Source organism: Octopus bimaculoides, chromosome 21 (assembly GCF_046866305.1).
Source record: "Octopus bimaculoides isolate indiv1 chromosome 21, ASM4686630v1, whole genome shotgun sequence".
Lineage (NCBI taxonomy): Eukaryota > Metazoa > Mollusca > Cephalopoda > Octopoda > Octopodidae > Octopus > Octopus bimaculoides.
In genome coordinates this window covers 3,690,795-3,710,794 of record NC_142948.1, presented here as the reverse complement: position 1 = coordinate 3,710,794, position 20,000 = coordinate 3,690,795, and the positions used below count along the sequence as shown (strand labels likewise).

The following is a 20,000-nucleotide window of genomic DNA, read 5'->3' as shown; positions in this document are numbered from 1 at the left end:
GATTATGGTGCTGGTGATACTACTACTACATGTGATGATTTTATTATTATTATTATTAAGGTGGTGAGCTGGCAGAAACGTTAGCACACCGAGTAAAATGCTTAACGGTATTTCGTGTCTTTACGTTGTAAGTTCAAATTCTCCCAAGGTTCAGTTTTGCCTTTCATCCTTTTGGGGTCAATAAATTAAGTACCAGTTGAACACTGGGGTCGATGTAATTGACTAGTCCCCTCCCCCAAATTTGTGTCCTTGTGCTTCCAGTAAAAAGGATTGTTATTATTATTATTAGTAGTAGTATTACTATTATTATTATTATTATCATGGTGGCAATTACTGGGGCCAGTGTGATCAACTTATCTCCACCACTGAATTTGCTGGCTTTGTGCCAAAATTTAAGATTAAAATTATTATTATTATTGTTGTTATTATTATTATGAGCTGACAGAATCATTAGCACACTGGACGAAATGCTTAGCGGTATTTCGCCTGTTGCTACATTAAGAGTTCAAATTCTGCCGAGGTCAACTTTGCCTTTCAAGCTTTCAGGGTCAATAAAATAGATTCCAGTTGAACACTGGGGTCTATGTAATCAACTTGACCCTTCCATAAACTTTCAGACCCTGCACCTATAGCAGAGAGCACTATCATTATTATTATTATTGAATGAGAGAGCAGTGTGTGCCATCAAAGTGACACTGGGGTACAAACATACAAAGCCCAGTATACCCATCATGACTACCCGTCTGATAAGGGTACACCAGGCACCTGCATCACAACTCTATGTGCGTGACACAGTGATCTCATATCAAGATAAACAGTGCACGACCTCGCAGGTAGGGCCCTGGTTAGAATTTCCTTCAGCTCGAGTAATCCATCCCTCTCAAAACGTCCCTGAATGAGGGTTGTTTAAGGATGTTGAATGAAACACCCATGTTTCCAGAGGTGTATAATTCAAATGCCAAAGAATTCCTCTCAACACATGGCTATGATGCTTCCCCACTACTTCCGCTTGTGATCAGAGATGCACTAAGGGACATGCCCAACTGGTTTAGGTCCAACAACTGACAAGCAAATCTGTGGTATTGAGCAGAATATTTGCTGTAGCTTATCCTTTATACCAAGACAAAACAATGTACATGATAACACTTCCAATCAGTTAAGATCAGAAGCCAGCTTCATACAATCACTGCTCCAGCTGAACGCAATTCTGTGTTCCTCGTCTACATGTGGTGTTTGTTTTGTTTGGTGTTTTCCTGTTTTTTCTTTTTGTACATTTTTTATTCATCACATTTTTTTGCAGTCATGTTAAAAATATTCTGCTCTATGTGCATGCCATGGTTTTTTGTACCATTTCTAATATGTTGTGTTTACATCCAGGAGGCTTTGGTTACACACACACACACACACACACACACGTTTGTCTGTCTGTCTACATCTGTCTTTATCATACCCTTGCCACCAGTTATGATTATGAGGAAAGGGTTGGTCTTGTTTTTAATCTGCATAATTTGGCTATCTTGGTTTCCAGATCTATATATTTACATAGGGTAGATTTTTTCTGGTTCTTTCATATGTATTCAAACATCTGTGTAAGTATGTGTGTGTGTTTACTGGAATTACTATATTGATTAGCAAACATTTCTTTTCCTGATGGTCTTTGATAATAATATCTGGTCAATTTTCTCTAATCTTCCAGTCTGTAAGAATTGGCATGCATTCCACACTACTGGCATAATTTCCATTGTATATACAAATTTCAACTCCATCATGCCTTTGTCAAGATGAATACTGCTGTTTTATAAATTTCAGTAGTATAACCCTGCTGAATAAGATACACAATGATAAGATACACAATGATATATATATATATATATCTATACATATATATATATATATATATATATATCTATACATATATATCTATACATATATATCTATACATATATATATATATATATATATATATATATATATATCTATATATATATATATATATATATATATATATATATATATATCTATATATATATATATATATATATATATATATATATATATATATATCTATATATATATATATATATATATATATATATATATCTATATATCTATATATCTATATATATATATATATATATATATATATATATATATATATATATATATATATATATATATATATATATATATATATGTATATATATATATATATATGTATATATATATATATATATGTATATATATATATGTATATATATATATATATATGTATATATATATATATATATATATATATATATATATATATATATATATACACACACACACAAACGTATATATATACAACTGTACAGATAGTTAACCATTTAAGTATTAACACATTTTTTAATACACTTTTGCTTATCTCAATATATTTTCTTGACACTTTCAGCTTCTTTGCTTAAAAAATTTGTTTTTCTATGACAATTTTTTGTTCTTTTATTTAAATTTCGGAAAAAAAAAAGAAAAAAAAAATTCATTTTTTTTTCATACTTTATTTTTTTTTTTTTTTTCCACCTTGCTAATCTTGAAAAATATTCACAAATTTTTCATTAGTCAGTCCTCAAAATATATTTTTACCTTCAACTATATGTAGCCATGACAACCAATATGTTTCTACTGGCTCATTCTTGCTTCTATGCTTCATTTTAATATTCCTTTCAAATTTTGGCACAAGGCCAGCAATTTCACGGTGGGAGGTGTAAGCCAATTACATTGATCCCCACTGTTTAACTGGTACTTATTTTATTGACCCCCAAAGGGACAAAAGGCAAAGTCAACCCCCAACGCCTTTCAAACACAGAATGTAAAGTCAGAAGAAATGCCAACTTGGCATTTTTCTGGGAATGGTAACGGATTCGGCCAGCTCTCCGCCTCATCCTTGATTCTAATTTGGTTTCAAATTTTGGCACAAGGCCAGCAAGTTCATCTGGGTGGGGATATGTCGATAGCATCGACCCCAGTGATCAACTTGTTCTTATTTTATCGGCCCCGAAAGGAAGAAAGAAGGGCAAAGTCAGCCTCAGTGGTATTTGAACTCAGAATGTAAGACAGACAGAATGCCACTAAGCATTTTTCCCCTAACGACTCTGCCAGTGCACTGCCTTATACTTAACTTTGATATTGCTGAAATACGTAAGGCTGACAGAATTGTTAGCAAAATTATCATTTTTATCAATTTGTGTTACGAGATTCTTGATGTGAAACCGTGTGTTGAAACAAATATTGTTGTATTTTGAAACGGTCATTTTTTTTTTTTTTTTTTTTTTTTTTTTTTTTTTTTGCTGCGGGGAAGGTGTTTATAAGCGATTTAAGAAACACACAAAAACCGTTAGATTCACTTCAACATTTAAATTTAATTTGCCAAAATATTTTCATCGCTTTGAGACTGCGACCTGTTCACTGACAAAATTCCATGCTGCATCAGACGCAGCACAGAATTTTGTCAGTGTCGAGCCTGACAGCAGCTCCAATGTTCTCAATATGTTTTTCAAAGCCCTTGGAAACTGCTCCCTAATGCTCCAATTACCACCGGTATCACCATTACTTTCCTCATGCCCCATAACTTTCCTATCTCGTCCCACAGTGGCTGGTATTTCTCAATCTTTTCTGTTTCGACTAAAAATTCTTCAAGGTGGTGCCCCAGCATGGCCACAGTGTAAAAACATAGAATTGCTAATGTAAACCAATTAAAACAATCTTATTTTCCTCCTTATTAATTATTTTTTTTTTTTATTTGTGTTTTCTTACGCAATTTATTTATCCTTTTTTTCTGTTTTTTTGTGTCTTGCAGGTTCTTCCATTACTATCGTAAGAAACAACAACGCCAATGCAAGAGACGGTATTTCCAACCGTGCAACCTCCCCTTCTGCAGTTCCTTCAAACATTCCGACACCTGGGGGTAAGACATTGAGCAACCGAGCACCTCATTCAGGACTTGAGAAACAGCCTGGACGAATCCCTACCCTAAACACTGGCCAAGCTATTCCTTCACAGTCCTCGAAGTGTGCCTTTCAGAAAACACCGGCAGCTAACAAGAACTCTATGCTTGATAAGTTTAAATTCTTCAATAAAGAGAAAGAAAAAGCTAAAGGAAGCGGCATTGTGAAGAGTCCGTCCCGCTCGAGCAGCGGCAGCAGCGGCGGCGGTGGCAGTAGTAGCAACAGTGCATGTAACTTGCCTCAGTCTTGTGCTGAGCAAGACACGAACAGCGACAAGAAGTCCTCTTCCAATAGCGCTCGTGGTTCTAGTTCAATGGAAAATGGTTCTCTGACCATTCCCACTGGATCGAGTAGCCCCAAACTATCAAGTAAGATCACTAAAAAAGGATTAGGTCGTACATTCAATGCAAAAAGAGATTCTGCTGGATTATCTACGGATGATAATACTTCCAAACGAAGCACACCCTCACCTTCACCCCGAACCCCAAGTCCAAATTATTCAAATCAGTTGGCGCCAACGTCACGTAAAATTTCTCCACCTCCAGGGAAAAAGAGTTCTTCTGGAAACCTGAAATCGGATAGGAATGAATCAAAGCGAGATGATGAATCAAACAGTTCTAAGAAGAATTCGAAAATTACCAGTCTGATTCCGAAATCTGGTGCTAAATCTGGCAAACAGCCTTCTCCGGGTTCGCAGATACCTCCACCATCAACTGGCATTCCAAAACCGAAAGGAAAAAGTAGCAAAGAAGAAAAAGTCAAAGTGCCATCAGCCGTGCGTGACCACAGCAAAGGAGGACACACACAACTACTGGCGCCTTCTTTATCGAACAGACAGTCTTCGAAAAGTTCCCGCCAGAATTTAAATATCCACCAACCTCCCCCACCACCACTACCAGATGAAGGGCAACTATCTCAACAGTTGCTCAGTATACCAAGTGATAATGTTACAGCTAAAGACGGCTACGATTCCCATGTTTACCGAGACGGAGATCTACCCTGTCTTGTAAATTCTCCGACGATCCGACAGGTAGCTGCAGTTCAAGGACAGAATATTCGTTGCCTCAGCCCCACAACCATGGTAGGCAAAACAGGTATCCCGGGCAAATCCAACAGCCATTACGTAGAAGTGACTGTGCCTGCAGTTGGTTATGAGTCCGAACGAAGTAGTAGCCACAGACATCAACAGAGCCGGGACAAAGACTTGAGTAGTGCCGAACGTAGCGATGCTATCTCCCAAAGTGTAAATGTTGTCAAACCAACTCGTTCCCTTACACCAAATTCTTTCCCACCAGTGGCTAAAGTCGATGGAAACACTCAGACCAATCTGTCTGCTCTACAGCGCCAGGCAATTAAAAAGCTGGACACTGTCAAGGAAAACAGCCTTGTTGGAGATGATAACCAAAGTCAAGAGCATCATTCGAATAGTCATTGCCAAAACGAAGGTTATCCTTCACACGCAAACAACTACGAGGAGTTAATAGCAGCCGAAAAACCAACTCCGAGTTCTACCAATTCTCCTCGTCTTGGAGTCAAAATTCTTAGTTCACAGCTCGCGAAACCAGCGAATAATGTGGCGATTGTTCAACCGAGACATGGCGAAAAGATCGAGACCACATTTGACACAGAGGTGCGAACTGAGACTGTTTCTAAATCTGGTAAAGAGACTCTGATCTTGGAGAAAGACAATAAGGAGACTACATTTATCGATGATGCTGGGGAGACGATGGATATCAAACCTATGCCCCCGATCATGAGAGCCATGCCGTATGGCTACTTCAGGGGTTATGTTGGTACATCGTCAAACAAAAACTTTCATATCCCGGGAATATCCGTACCGACTTCTCTGTACGCCGGAGGTGGCAGCGGCGGTGGTGGGAGTGGGTCGAGTCGGCTCAGTATGAACCGGTCGTACATGGACCAAGGGGGTTACTACAGCTCCGGTTCCATTAAGAGAGCGATGTCATCGGGGGGTCAAAGCGCTCTAGAAAGCGACTACGCATCCGATTTGGATACCTACGACTATATATCCGGCTACGTATCCGACGGAGATATACTGAGAAGCCAACGATGTGACGATATGGGTAGTGGATATTTAAGCGAAGGAGGTGCATCACTGTACGCTCGTCGGTTACAACAGCGATTCCGTGAAGGAATGCAAGCAGTTAAAGAATGCATGCAGAAAAGTAGCGGAATTTTGGATTACGACAGGTAAAAAACTTACTAAAATATTTCTCTTTCTTTCTCTTTTTAGGATTTCTTTGTTTTCAAGCATTTTCTCTCAAGACAATGGTTCTCTGTTCTCTTTTATTAAATTTTTTACATTTTTATTTTATATGTATATTTTTATTTATTTTTTTTGTTGTTGTTTTTTTTTTTTTTTTTTTTTTTGGTAATAATTTACTTTCCTTGTGACAAAATTTTTATCTATAAAGAGTAGAAGGAAAGAAGGGATTTGCAATATTTTCTGTTTGCTTTTCGATAAAATTTCTGATTTTTAAAGATTTGAAAGGAAAGGAAAAATATTGTTATTTTGTCTGTATTTTTTTTTCATTTTATTTATTATTTTTTTTTTTTCCATTCTCTCCCTTTTTCTCCTGATTTATATTTATATGTCCTCTTCGACGCAATTGCAGAAACTATTTTCATTTAAAGTCGCTTAGCCCTTTGGAGATGAAAACTAGGGAGTCTTGAATGTTGAACAAAGGGGTGCCATTTTTATGGGATAGAGTAAAAAAAAAAAGAGAAAGAAAAGAAAAGAATAAATATGTTTGTTATTCTTTTGAGATTTTGTCAAAAAAACATTAACATTTTGACCAAAAAATGAGCATGTATGCATTTTAGATACGTAAACACAGACAGATAGACTGACCAATGAACAGATATTGAAGCCAATCTCACCACTATTAAGTACAATATCGATTTCTCTGTCCAGCACTTGTCTGAGGATCCCCAACTTAGGATGAAACTAATGGCCATTGTGAAACAGTCAACCTTCCAATCTCCATAATGCATCTTCAGTCTACACATGTATTGAGTCGTTTCTTTCTTAGAAATAATATCACATTGTATGTATTGTATGTATGTATGTATGTATGCATGTATGTGTGTGTATATATGTGTGTGGGTGTGTGTGCATGTATGTGTGTATTCTAGATTAATATGTAACAAGTCCAAAATGATTACAGAGACTATGCACTAAATAGATCATTAAAGGTAAAACAATTCAATGTCATTCGTGTGTGTGTGTGTGTGTGTATCATGCTTTCACATCCTTCACTCAGTTGAGAAGGTCTTGTGATATATATATATATATATATATGTATACATATGTGTGTGTGAAGTGTTTTTCCTCCTAGTTCAGAAAATCTTGGTTTGATAGGTCAGCCTCATTCATCTGAGAAAGTCTGAAAACACTGAATCTACAATTGCTGGCTGCTAGAGATTTATAAACTCACTGACCTTTTTAGGGGTTGTTTTTTACACCCCCCCCCCTCTAATATTATCTTGAAAACCTGGACAATTGAATAATGATGAATAATATAAATAATGTCAAAGTTTCTTATCAAGTCATTCTTTATAACATCTCCCCAACCACCACTGCCACTCCACCCCAAGTTTTGTGGCCCTTCTATGGGTTTTCTATGAGAACCACTGACCCTTGCCTTTTACCTCGCTTTTTTCTGCTGAATGAAATAAAAGTTTTGCACACTTTATTACTGGAAGAGCCAAGTTAAAGGTTGAGGTCATCTCAAGTGGATTTTAGTATGAGAGGGTGACATTTGGTTATTCATCTGTTTATTCTGAGAGATTCTTTGCAATAACCAGAGATACATACGTACTTCTAACAGCCACACATACATGCGCACTCACACATACACACACATCTAATAGCCACAGGTACACACACACACACACACACACATACTCACACATGCACTCTTCTAAAAAAAAATCACACACACATTTCTAATGCCCAAATATACACACTTCTAAAAGCCACACATAAACACATTCACACACACACATTTCTAATGCCCAGATATACACACTTCTAAAAGCCACACATACACACATTCCTACAAATCAGTCATGCACACACACACACTTCTAAAAGGGTGGTGGCTGAGTGGATGGATGGATGGGTGGATTTCATTTATCTCCCAACTAAATTTAAATAAAGACGAAAGACAAGAAGATAATAATGTAATCAAGTTGAAATATTGTGATTCTATTTATAGTTTCAGGATTAATCTCCATTTAATCCCTCTGATGCCATCTTCCTTGAAACTGTCCCAGATTTCATTATTTAAAGTAATCTAAATTAAAACCTTCTTCCATCATTCATGCTAATTTATGTTAATTTATGTTCCAAACATAAATTACATATTTTAATAAATTATTTAAGGGCAGTATATTTCAACAGAAACATGGTAACAAATAGCTTAAGCCCTTATGCACTCAGCAGGTTATGCTAGGTTATGAGGATGCAAACAAACCAACACCGTTGTCAAGTGGTAGTGGTGGTAGACAAAAAAGAAAGCGTCAGACACACACATATATCACACCCATATACATTTATACACACACAGTCGTATGACTGGCTTCTACACAGTTTTCATTTGCCAAATTCAACCCAGGGCTTATAGTAGAAGACACTTGCCCAAGGTGCCACACATCAGGACTGAACCCAAAACCAGGTGGTCGGAGAGCAGGCGTCTTAACCATACAGCCATACCTGCATCAATGCTTCTATCAATATTTAAAACTATTTTCTAAATTTTTCTGTTCGTTCTAGAAATTGTTCAGGAAAAGAAAAGGAAGTGCTTGTGGTTGTTACTGGGCACTCCTAGTTCTGTAAAGTTGATGTGGTTGATGTCCTGTCCGATGTCCTGAGGGTTAATGGCCACACAAGAAATGCGGTCAGTTGACAGGGAGGCAGGCTGGACCGTGGATCACCTTCAAATGCTTGCTTTGCAGGTACTTCCATTAAAAGTACTCAACAACCCAGGCTGGTGTTAGATAGAATGTCCGCATACGTGTGTGTGTGTGTATTAGGCCTGCCTCTAATTCCCAAAATGTCTGGCTTCGCTCTCAGAACTTGTCTTTCTTTTTTTTTGTTTCTTTAGTATATCTCAGTTTTTGCTCTCCTCCTCTGTCTCCTTTCTTCTTCTCCTTCCCCGTCCTCATCATCATCAATCCACTGCTGAACCTGCTGCTGCTGTTGAGGAATGGTAGAACCTATTTCACTCTTCTACCAAATCATCTTCAATAAATGAGATTTGACCTTGAATTCCAGAATTTCTTCTTCAATTTCCCAAAATTCTAATTTTCCTTTTTTTTCTTTTTGTTAATAACCAGTTCTTAGAACTCATTGTATTTACGTTTTGGGATAAAAGCATCAAGAAAATACAGGACATAACCTCAATTAATTGATAATTATAATTTTAAAAAATGAGTTACTTAAATTTCTTTCATTAGCTTATGGCTGTTTCTGCTATAGGTAATTGTGTATACAGAACTGAGTGCTTGTGCAATGGCCAATAGCTTTTTTGAAGCTCTTTTATATACACATATAAATGAATTCATATATATGTGTGTGTATTTATGCGTGTGTGTGTGTGTGTGTAAGCACAAGCATGGTTGTGTGGTGAGAAGCTTGCTTCCCAACCACATAGTTCCAGGTTCAGTCCCACTGTGTGGCACCTTGGGCAAGTGTCTTCTACTATAGCTTCAAGCTGACCAAAGCCTTATGAGTAGATTTGGTAGAAGGAAACTGAAAGACGCCCATCATGTGTGTATGTATGTGTGTTACATTCATACATATATATATATATTTCCTAAGTTTAATTTTCTTTTTCTCCATACACATCCCTCATCTTAATAATCCACCCATTCATCCATCCATCCACCCACTCACTCGTCTTTCTATCCACCCATCCACCCATGCATCTACCTACCCACCCATCCACCCATCTATCTCTCTGTCCTCCTCTTGTCATCTTATTCTTCGAGATTTACTCTAATCTCCTCTAAGCTGATTGTGTTTTTCATTACCACCACCACCACCACCACCACCACCACCACCACCACCACCACCGCCACCACCACCATCTCTTCTGCTCCTCACTTATCTCGCACTAGAAATTTCTGCCAGCTTATCTTTGTCTCTTTTCTCTTCAAAATAAATAGATAAATAAATAAATTTAAAAAAAAAAAAATAACAATCCAAAAATATGGCCATTCTAACAAAACACTAAAGATTTTTAAGTACATCTTCAGAAAACAGTTATATTTAGATCTGTCTCCACACCCTTCCACCCCGCCCCCTCCCCTGTTTTTTTTATGGGTTTTTTTGTTTTAATATTGAAACAATAGTATTTACACTTTGTTAGTACCGTCCCTATTGTAATTATGACTACCACCATGACTGTTATGAGCAAACTCCCATGGTAAGTACCTTGCTTCCCAACCACATGGTTCCGGGTTCAGTCCCACTCTGTGGCACCTTGGGCAAGTGTCTTCTGCTATAGCCTTGGGACAATCAAAGCCTTGTGAGTGGATTTGATAGACGGAAACTAAAAGAAGCTTGTCATATATATATATATAATGTGTGTTTGACAATCATTTTACAACTATCAGGTGATGTCAAGACAGGCAGACATCTGCCTCACACACACATACATACATGTATGTGTGTGTGTATGTATGTATTTAGGCAAATTAAAAATTAAAAATAATAAAACAACCAAAGTCAAGAGGATGTATAAATGGAATGTATAAGATAGAAGAAAGAGTGGGTGTATAATGTTTTGAGCATGGCTCTTCATTAGAAAAAGGAGGAAGGAAAGGTCTGGAGAAGTTTTAAAAAAGTCCACGAGAAGCACATGTGGTTACATGGCTGAAATATATATATATATATATATAGTTTATATCCAGTTAAGAGAAGAAAAGAAAATGGAGATAAGGAAGTTAACAATTATTTATTATTAACAATTTTGACTTAAACATGTTCTGGTGTGTATTTATGTACGCAGAAGAGCCTGCATCCATTCACGTTTGTGTGTATATACATGTTTCTGTGTATACATACATGTTTATGTGCACATGTGTATGTATACATGTTTATGTGTATATATGTTTGCGTACATATTTTTGCGTATATTTGTGTGTGCATGTGTTTGTGCATATATCCGCTTGTGTATTTGTATGTGTTGTATATGTTTGTGCATATATGTTTGTGTACATTTGGGTATGTATATATGTTTGCATACATTTGTGTGTGTGTGTGTATATGTATGTATGTATGTATGTGTGTGTGTATGTGAGTTTAACAAAAACATTCCACTGGGTAATGAACAAAAATATCTTTAATTAAAAATTTACATTATTTAAATGAAACAGAAGATGTTTGTTGTGAAACATCTACACCCCCACCCCGGGCCTGATCATGTTTCAGTGTTTCTCAAAAACAACATTTCCAGTTCTGGACATCATTTGTTGAGGTTTTTTTTTTAATTTCTTTTAATTAATTATTTACCCATTTTCTTCATTTATTTCTTCATTTATTTCTGGTGTGTTCTTCGGTTCCAGTCCTCAAAGATGAGGCATCAATCTTTGTTAATTCCACCTCTTCTGCAATCATGATTTCCAAATCATAGATTTACACTAGCTTACATCATTATCAGCATTGACAGCAACAACATCATCATCATCATCATCATGATCAGCTGATTAACAGCAGCAGCAGCCACTGAGGGTGCCTCTGTCAGGTTGCCACTGCCTTAGAAATAGCAGTTACATCTGCCTCAAATCATACCTTTTAGTCTTTATTTGTTCATATGCAGATAATCATTATTGTTGTCAACATCATCATCATCATTGTCTTCATCATCATCATTGTCATCTTTATCATCATCATCGTTGTTATCATCATCATCATCTTCATCATCATCATTGTCATCGTCATCGTCGTTTTAAGATCCACTTTTCCATGCTGGTATGGGTTTGCTTGAATTTGTTGAGGCAGATTTTTTTTCTATAGCTGGATGCCCTTCCTGTCAACAACCCTCACCTGTTTCCAAGTAAACTCATATTTCCTTATGACCAGATGACCAGACACGTATTCGTGGGAGATTGGAAACAAAGGTCACCGCTTGTATGAGGGTGACACTCGTTTACAACTATTACACAAAATCAAAACTAGCAGACACAAATACATACACTCCCCCCACACACACACACACATATAAATATACATGATAGGCTTTTTTCAGTTTCCATCTGCGAAATCTACTCCCAAGGCATTGGTCATCCTGAAACTACAGTAGGTGTGATGTGGGATCGAACCTAAAACCACATGCTTCGGGAAGCATCTGTATATCTGCTTTTTATCTCTTATCTTTTGCTTGTTTCAGTCATTAGACTGCGGCCATGCTGGGGCACTGCCTTGAAGAATTTTTTAGTTGAATGACTCGACCACCAAGACTTATTTTTTTTTCAATCCCATAACATCAGTTGGTCTCAATTTAGTTGCGTTTTGTACTTGCTTTGAATCAGATTATGAAAATATTTGCTGCAGTTTTGTACCTTTTTGTGTACCGGTTGACATAAATATCCACTGTCACTCACGGAATGGATAATAGAGGCCACTGTTCAAATTCCAAAGAATTTGATAGGGTTTGTTAGATTCTTCATGTGAACATTTCCAACTCAGTTTGAGAGTCAATCACCAAAGCAGCAGTTTTGGCAGTTACACCACCATTTCCACCATGACTTCCTATTAAATTCCTATACATTCAGCAAATTCTTTTGGCCCTTCACGGAATTTACAGTCGCATCCAGCCACGCCAGTTTCATTGAATTTATGGTCCTCGCAGTGGTGGCAGTTTACATAAATAAACGGTGCTTGCTTTAAAAGCGGTTGACATAAATATAGGCCAAACCGTTGTCATGTGCTAATTGCTGATCTCAGCCAAGAGGATTACTGTCAGTGCAACCTAGTTGCCTGATAAAAAAACCGTTGTCATGGAGTTAAGCCTGATACTTATTTTATTGGTCCCTGTTGCTGAACTGCTAAGTTATTGGGATGTAAACACACCAACACCGCTTGTCAAATGGTGGTGGGAGACAGACACACACACACACGCGCACATGTGTGCAATGAGCTTCTTTCGGTTTCCGTCAATCAAATCTACTCAGAAAGCTTTGATAAGCCCGAGGCTACAGCAGAAGACATTTGCTCAAGATGTCACACAATGGAACTATATCCAGCCCAAATATTCCACCTATTTTATATTGAAACTGGCCAGCTACGGCTACTTACACTAACTTACTTATGTCATCTTCAAAATAAACAATCACATAAATCAAAATCTCAGTTATGAGATAATTCCTGATTAATTCCAAACGATGTGAATGAATAAGCATTACATTTGACAGAGGAATCTTGAATGCTGAAGGGTAGAGTAAATTGAATGCTTTTTACATTTTACTGGCCACATGCTGGTGCCACTTAAAATGCACCCAGTCCACACTGTAAAGTGGTTGGCCTTTGGAAGGGCAACCAGCTGTAAAAACCTTGCCAAAAACTGACCTCGCCTTTGCTTGTGCCACCTAAAAAGCTCAGTTCACTCTGCTGGGGGAATCGTTGGTTGGTTGGTTGGTTGGTATTAGGAAGGGCATCCAGCCATAAAAACTGTGCCAAAACAGACACAGAAGTCTGGTGCAGGCTCCTGCCTGGCCGGCTCCTGTCAAACCAACTAACCCATGCCAGGTGGACATTAAACGATGTTGATGATGATGATGATGATGACGAGGAGGTGGAGGATTTGGCCGGACTATTCTACTTGTTTTCTGTTCAAATTTGCCAGATCCAGCCTCTCACACTGACCCTACAACATCATTCTAAAAATAAGCCATCACATCATGGAAAATCTCAAGGCTAAGGGATGAGGAATGATTAATTCAAAGCAATTTGAATAAATAATCCTTACATTTCACAGAATAATCTGAATTCTAAATGGTTAATAGCAGAGAATATGTTGCCAACGGTCTGTTTCTGAGTCATGAGGAGTGGCATTTCCTCGCCTCTTAAACCATCAACTCTCAAATGTCTTCAGTTGTTGTTTGACCAGTTTTGTTTCATGCAACTCCCCAACCCTGCCACCACCATCACCACCGCCTTCACCACTGATACCGTCATTAACATCTTCTGCCCATCACGTACTCTCTTGCTCGCTCTCTCTCTCTCTCTCTCTCCAACATCCACTTCACACAACCACTGTCACAGCCACCACCACTACCACCACCACCTCACAACCACCACCATTACCACCACTACCATCACCACCATCACCACCACCACCACCATCACCACCACCACCACCATCACCACCACCACTATCTCTACCACTTCGCCACTATTACCACCACCGTCAGCACCTCCACCACTACCGTCACCAACAACTTCCTCTCATCACACCACTATCCACTACTGCAACGAAACTCGGCATCACCACCACCACCACTACCCCCATCTCAATACCAACAACAACACGACCATCTTCCCCTCATACCCAAACACACTCTCACACACACCAGTACCATCGCCACCATCTTCCCCTTATCATTATCACCAACCACTACAGCAATCAAACTCTAACATCGCCACCACCACGATCCTCTTCAAACCTCTTCATACAATCACCATCACAAGTGCCGCCACCACCACCACCACTACCGCCGTCCCCACTACCACCATCACCACCACCACTACCTCCATCCCCACTACGGTCACCTCAATCACCAAGACTACCACTGTCCCCTTTGCACAATTACCGTCCCAACCACCACCACCACCATCGTCATCATATTGTCACCACACTTCCTACTATCGCTAGCCTCTCACTACCACCTCCGCCAACAACAACACCAACAACATCAACATTAGCTCCACCACCATCACCACGGTCACTAGCCTTCACACAAAAAAAATCTACCAACTACCATCATCACCATCACCATCACTCTATTTTTAAATCCCATTAATTAATTAAAATATTCTTCAGAAATACCAATTTTTTGTCTTAAAAACATTATTTTTTTTTGTTAAGTGTAAGGGAGGTAACTCCTACGATCCTATTGTCCTCTCTTGTCTTTCAGCATTTTTTTCCCTTTTTCGACGAGATTTTTGAGTCTTTTTCTATTTTTTTCTTGTATATTAATGGAACCAAAACATCAAATTAAAAAAAAAAATTAAGATATTTTATTTTTAAATATTTATATTGTAAATATACAAGGCATAAGAGCAACACAGCACGGAATTCCAACACCCACCTTTTATTCCTATATTCACCTCATCTGCCACTGTTCACTTTATCACTCCCGTTCACCTCATCCCCCTGTTCATCTCAGCCTCGTGTTCACTGTACCACTCCCACCCCACCCTCGCTCTATTGGGACCCTGTCATTGTCAGTAAACTTATTATGAATATCCGATTTTACACTTCAGGTGAATCTTTTCTGCAGTTAATGTTTAATTTTTGTGCTGACACAAAACATCCTAGACGTATATGTATGTATGTATATATATGTGTGTATGCATGTGTACGTGTCTGTGTATAAATATATATATATATATATATATATATATATATATATATATATATATATAAATGTATATATGTTTGTATATATGTGTGTGTGTGTGTGTGTGTAACGTAATTTTTAAATATGTTGAGACAAAAACGTTAGTAGTGCACCATATGCGTGTGTGTGTGTGTGTGTGTGTGTGTATCATGTACGTGTCCTCACACACAGTACAACTAACCAAGTTATGTCATCTGTGATATATCAGTCTTACAGCTTGCTATTTCTAATTGATTTCCTTTATCATATATATAAGCCTATATATATATGTATATATATATATATATATATATATATATATATATATATATATATATATATATAGATAGATAGATAGATATGCATGCATATCTACATGCATACACACATACACACAGGCATATACACATACCTACATGCATACATACATACACACACATACACACACATACACACACATGCATACATACATAAACACACACATACATATATATACATATATGTATGTGTGTAATGTATCTCTGTGTGTATAATTGTGTCATTACTTGGAATAGCATTTATATCTGTATGTATGTATGTACGTACATGTAAGTCTTTGCTTGTAAAATGGTAAGGGTGTGTGTGTGTAAGTCCTTGTAAGATTGGGTGAGTGTGTATCTGTGTACGTGTTTATAGATCTGTGTATGAATATGTATGTCTGTACGATTAAGTACATGCTTATACATCTCTGGCTATGTGTGTGTGTTTATGTGTTTGTCCAAGTGTGAATATATATTCCTGTATGTGTGTGTGTGTGTGTGTGTGTGTGTGTGAACATATCTCAATATATCTGTGTGTGTGTGTGTGTACATTTGTCTATCTACATGTGTGTGTAAGCATTTGTTTTGTTTGTTTGTCCAAATATATATGTATGTGTGTTAATATATTCATCTATTTGTGTACATGTGTATGTATGTTTCTTTCTGTATCTGTCTAAGAGTGTATATATACATATGTGTTTATATGTCTAAGCATACATATACTATATGTGTGTGTGTGTGTGTGTGTGTGATACTTCTCATTCTATGAAAACTCTAGTTTTATTGACTAACCGAATTCCTAGTCTTTCTTCTGCTTCCATTTCTATCGTCTATCTTCCATTCTTGTCTTCTCTTTCTCTCTCAGTCATCACAGATTCTGGAACATTCCATTACTGCCATATTAAAGACAACAAAATTTTCCATCTCTTTTTCTCTCTTGGCTTTCTTCACTTGTTGTTGGTGTTGTTGTCATCATTGTTTTACATGATGGTGGTGATGATGATGGTGGTGGTGATGGTGGTGGTGGTGGTGGTGGTGGTGGTCAATCTTGGTGGAATTTGAACTTAGAGTGTGAAAACGGACAAAGCGCTGCCAAGCATTGTCCTGTGTGCTACCAATTTTGCCAGCTTACTGTCTACCATGGTATAACACCTAAAATTTTAGGGGTGGGGGTCAGTCGATTCTATTGACCCCAGTGTTCAGTTGGTACTTGCTTCACTGATCCTGAAGGGATGAAAAGCAAAGTCGACCTCAGCAGCATTTGAACTCAGAATGTAAAAGCAGATGAACTGCTGTGAAGCATTTCACCAGGTGTGCTAACGATTCTGCCAGCTCACCTCCTTGGATAATAATATTGATGATGATAATAATAATAATAATAATAAAAATAATAAAAATAATAATAACAATAATAATCATCATCATCATCCCTTCTACCAAAGGCACAAGGCCTGAAATTTTGAGGGAGGAGATTAGGTAATTACATCAACCTCAGTGCATAACTGGTACTTAATTTATCTACCCCCCCCCCCCAAAAGGATCAAAGGCAAAGTCGACCTCGTCAGAATTTGAACCCAGAATCTAAATACGGACAAAACGTCACTGAGCCTTTTGCCTGACGTGCTAACGGTTCTGCCAGCTCTCCGCCTTATTAATAATAATAATGATAATAATAATAATCCTTCCTATTAAAGGCACAAAGCCTGAAATTTGTGGGGAGGGGACTAGTCGATTACATCAACCCCAGTGTTTCACTGGTACTTAATTTATGAACCCTGAAAGGATGGAAGGCAAAGTCGACCTTGGTGGAATTTGAACTCGGAACGTAAAGATGGACAAAATGCTTCTACATGTTTTACCTGGCACTCTGACAATTCTACCGGCAAAGTCGACCTTGACAGCATGTGAACTCAGAATGAAAAAAACTGGGGAAAATGCTGCCAACCATTTTGCCCAGCATGCTAACAATGCCACCGGCTAATAGTAATAATAATAATAATAATAATGACAATTAGGAGTTGATGAATCAATCAATAAGTTGAATCAATCAATAATAGATATGAGAAATATAAAGAATATAACACCAGTTTCTAAATGAACCATTCTTGTTCATCATGGAACCAACTGCTGGAAGTAAAAGACTTCCTTTTTGGAAACGTCTTTTGTTTGTTGCTGAAAATTCTTTACTCACTTTCAATTAGATCATTGCTTTATATAATTAGTCAGGAGAAGAAATAGTTACCAACACCACCTCCATCTCTCTCTCTCTCTCTCCCCCCCCTCTCACTCTCTCTCTCTCCCTATCTCTCTCTCTCACTTCCTCACTCTCTCATTCTTTCTCACTTCCCATCTCTCATTTTCTCTTCTTTTCTGTCCCTCCTCCCTCTCCTTCCCCTCTCTCATTCACTGTCTCCATTTCATTCACATTGTTTCTCTCTCTCTCTCTCATTTTTCATTTCCCACCTCTCCTTCTCTCTTCTTTTCTGTCCCTCCCTCCACCTCTCTCTCTCACTTTCCCCAACTTCTTTCTCATTGTTTTCTCACTCTCCCCTCCTCTTTCTTCCCCATCTTTTCTCCTCCCCCCTCTCCCTCTCCCTACCCCTATCTACCTTTCTTCCCTTCTGCCTCCCCTCCACTCCATCTCTCTTAGGCCTTTATTCTCTTAATTACAGACCATTCAGGTTCCAAACACACCCACCACAAACAACAATCACTTTTCCTCACAGACCAATCCCACAAAAACATCAATGACTCCCACTAGGGATCCACTTTGCATCATGTCCCCTGACAGAATGGATAATATGTATACATATATATTTAACTTGTTTCAGTCATTTGACTGTGGCCATGCTGGAGCACCGCAAATCGACCCCAGGACTTATTCTTTGTAAGCCTAGTACTTATTCTATCGGTCTCTTTTGCCGAACTGCTAAGTTACAGGGATGTAAACACACCAGCATCGGTTGTCAAGCAATGCTGGGGGGACAAACACAGACACACAAACATATAAACACACATACATATATACATACATACATACATACATATATATATACAGGGTACATTTTTCCATAGGCACCAGCCTAAGAGAGGTTGTGAAGTTTTCAACAAAACTAAAGAATCTTCACAGCCCAATGCTTAACAGAAGTGGGTGCTTAACAATATCTAACTGGGTGCAAGTACTGGAAAGGGAGTTAGATCTTCAGCAACACTGAAGGACCTTCACAGCCCTGCATTTAACAGAACGGGTACTTAGTTGTATTTAACAGCAAGCATTTGTTTTTTTTTCATGGCACCCACACCAATAGGGTAGTTAAGTCTTCGGCAAGGCCAAAAGATCCTCAAAACTACTCACACTTAAGAAAGAATGGAAAAGGGTGAGAGAGAGAGAGGGGGGTGGATTGCAAGAGGCGGATGAAACGGTGAGGGTGAGTGATGAATGTCAATGCCAAAGTATAGGTGGAGTGTAAGACGCACAGACACAAAACATTATTGAAATATTGTAGCTTTCAAAACAGCTTTTGATAAGATCAGAAATGGTCTGGCATGGAAGAAATTCAGATAAACGAAATAACTGTACAGCAGCCATGTGGGGGGATTGAACGGAGAGAGAGATGCGTTTGGTATATCCAGCTTTGCGAAAATTCCTTAAGCTTTTTGTAATGCCATATTGTGTCTCCATGAAGTCTAATCTGGTCAGAGCCAGAGAGACAGAGATCAATATTGGTGGCACAGGACATGTGTATGATGGTGGAACTATTTTGGATACAAAGTTAAATGATGTGTAATGTCTCTTATTGCATCAACTATCTATTGATATGTATATATGTATATGTATATATATATATATAGACATACACACACACCGAGAGATATATATACTTCTTTGTATGTAGATAAATGCATATAATATTTAAATATGCATATATGTATGTATATGTGTGTGTGTGTATATCAAAATATGTGAGTGTATATATTTATATATATATACATATAATCATATGTATACATGTATATTTGTATGTATGCATGTGTACATAGCAATATGCATATGTATATATTATATGTATATACACACACACACATATATATA

The 20,000-nt window shown here is 37.8% G+C and overlaps 1 protein-coding gene across 33 annotated transcripts in view; it reads left to right on the top strand.

Annotated features, from left to right (window-relative positions):
• The window catches only part of LOC106875065 (neuron navigator 2), a 1,326,672-nt gene that overhangs the window by 967,286 nt on the left and 339,386 nt on the right, over nt 1–20,000 (top strand). For all 33 annotated transcript variants that reach the window (XM_089339295.1, XM_089339289.1, XM_089339294.1 and 30 more), the window contains one exon: nt 3,833–6,191. In XM_089339295.1, the coding sequence (XP_089195421.1) occupies nt 3,833–6,191 (2,359 nt within the window). The remainder of the gene's footprint in view (nt 1–3,832; nt 6,192–20,000) is intronic.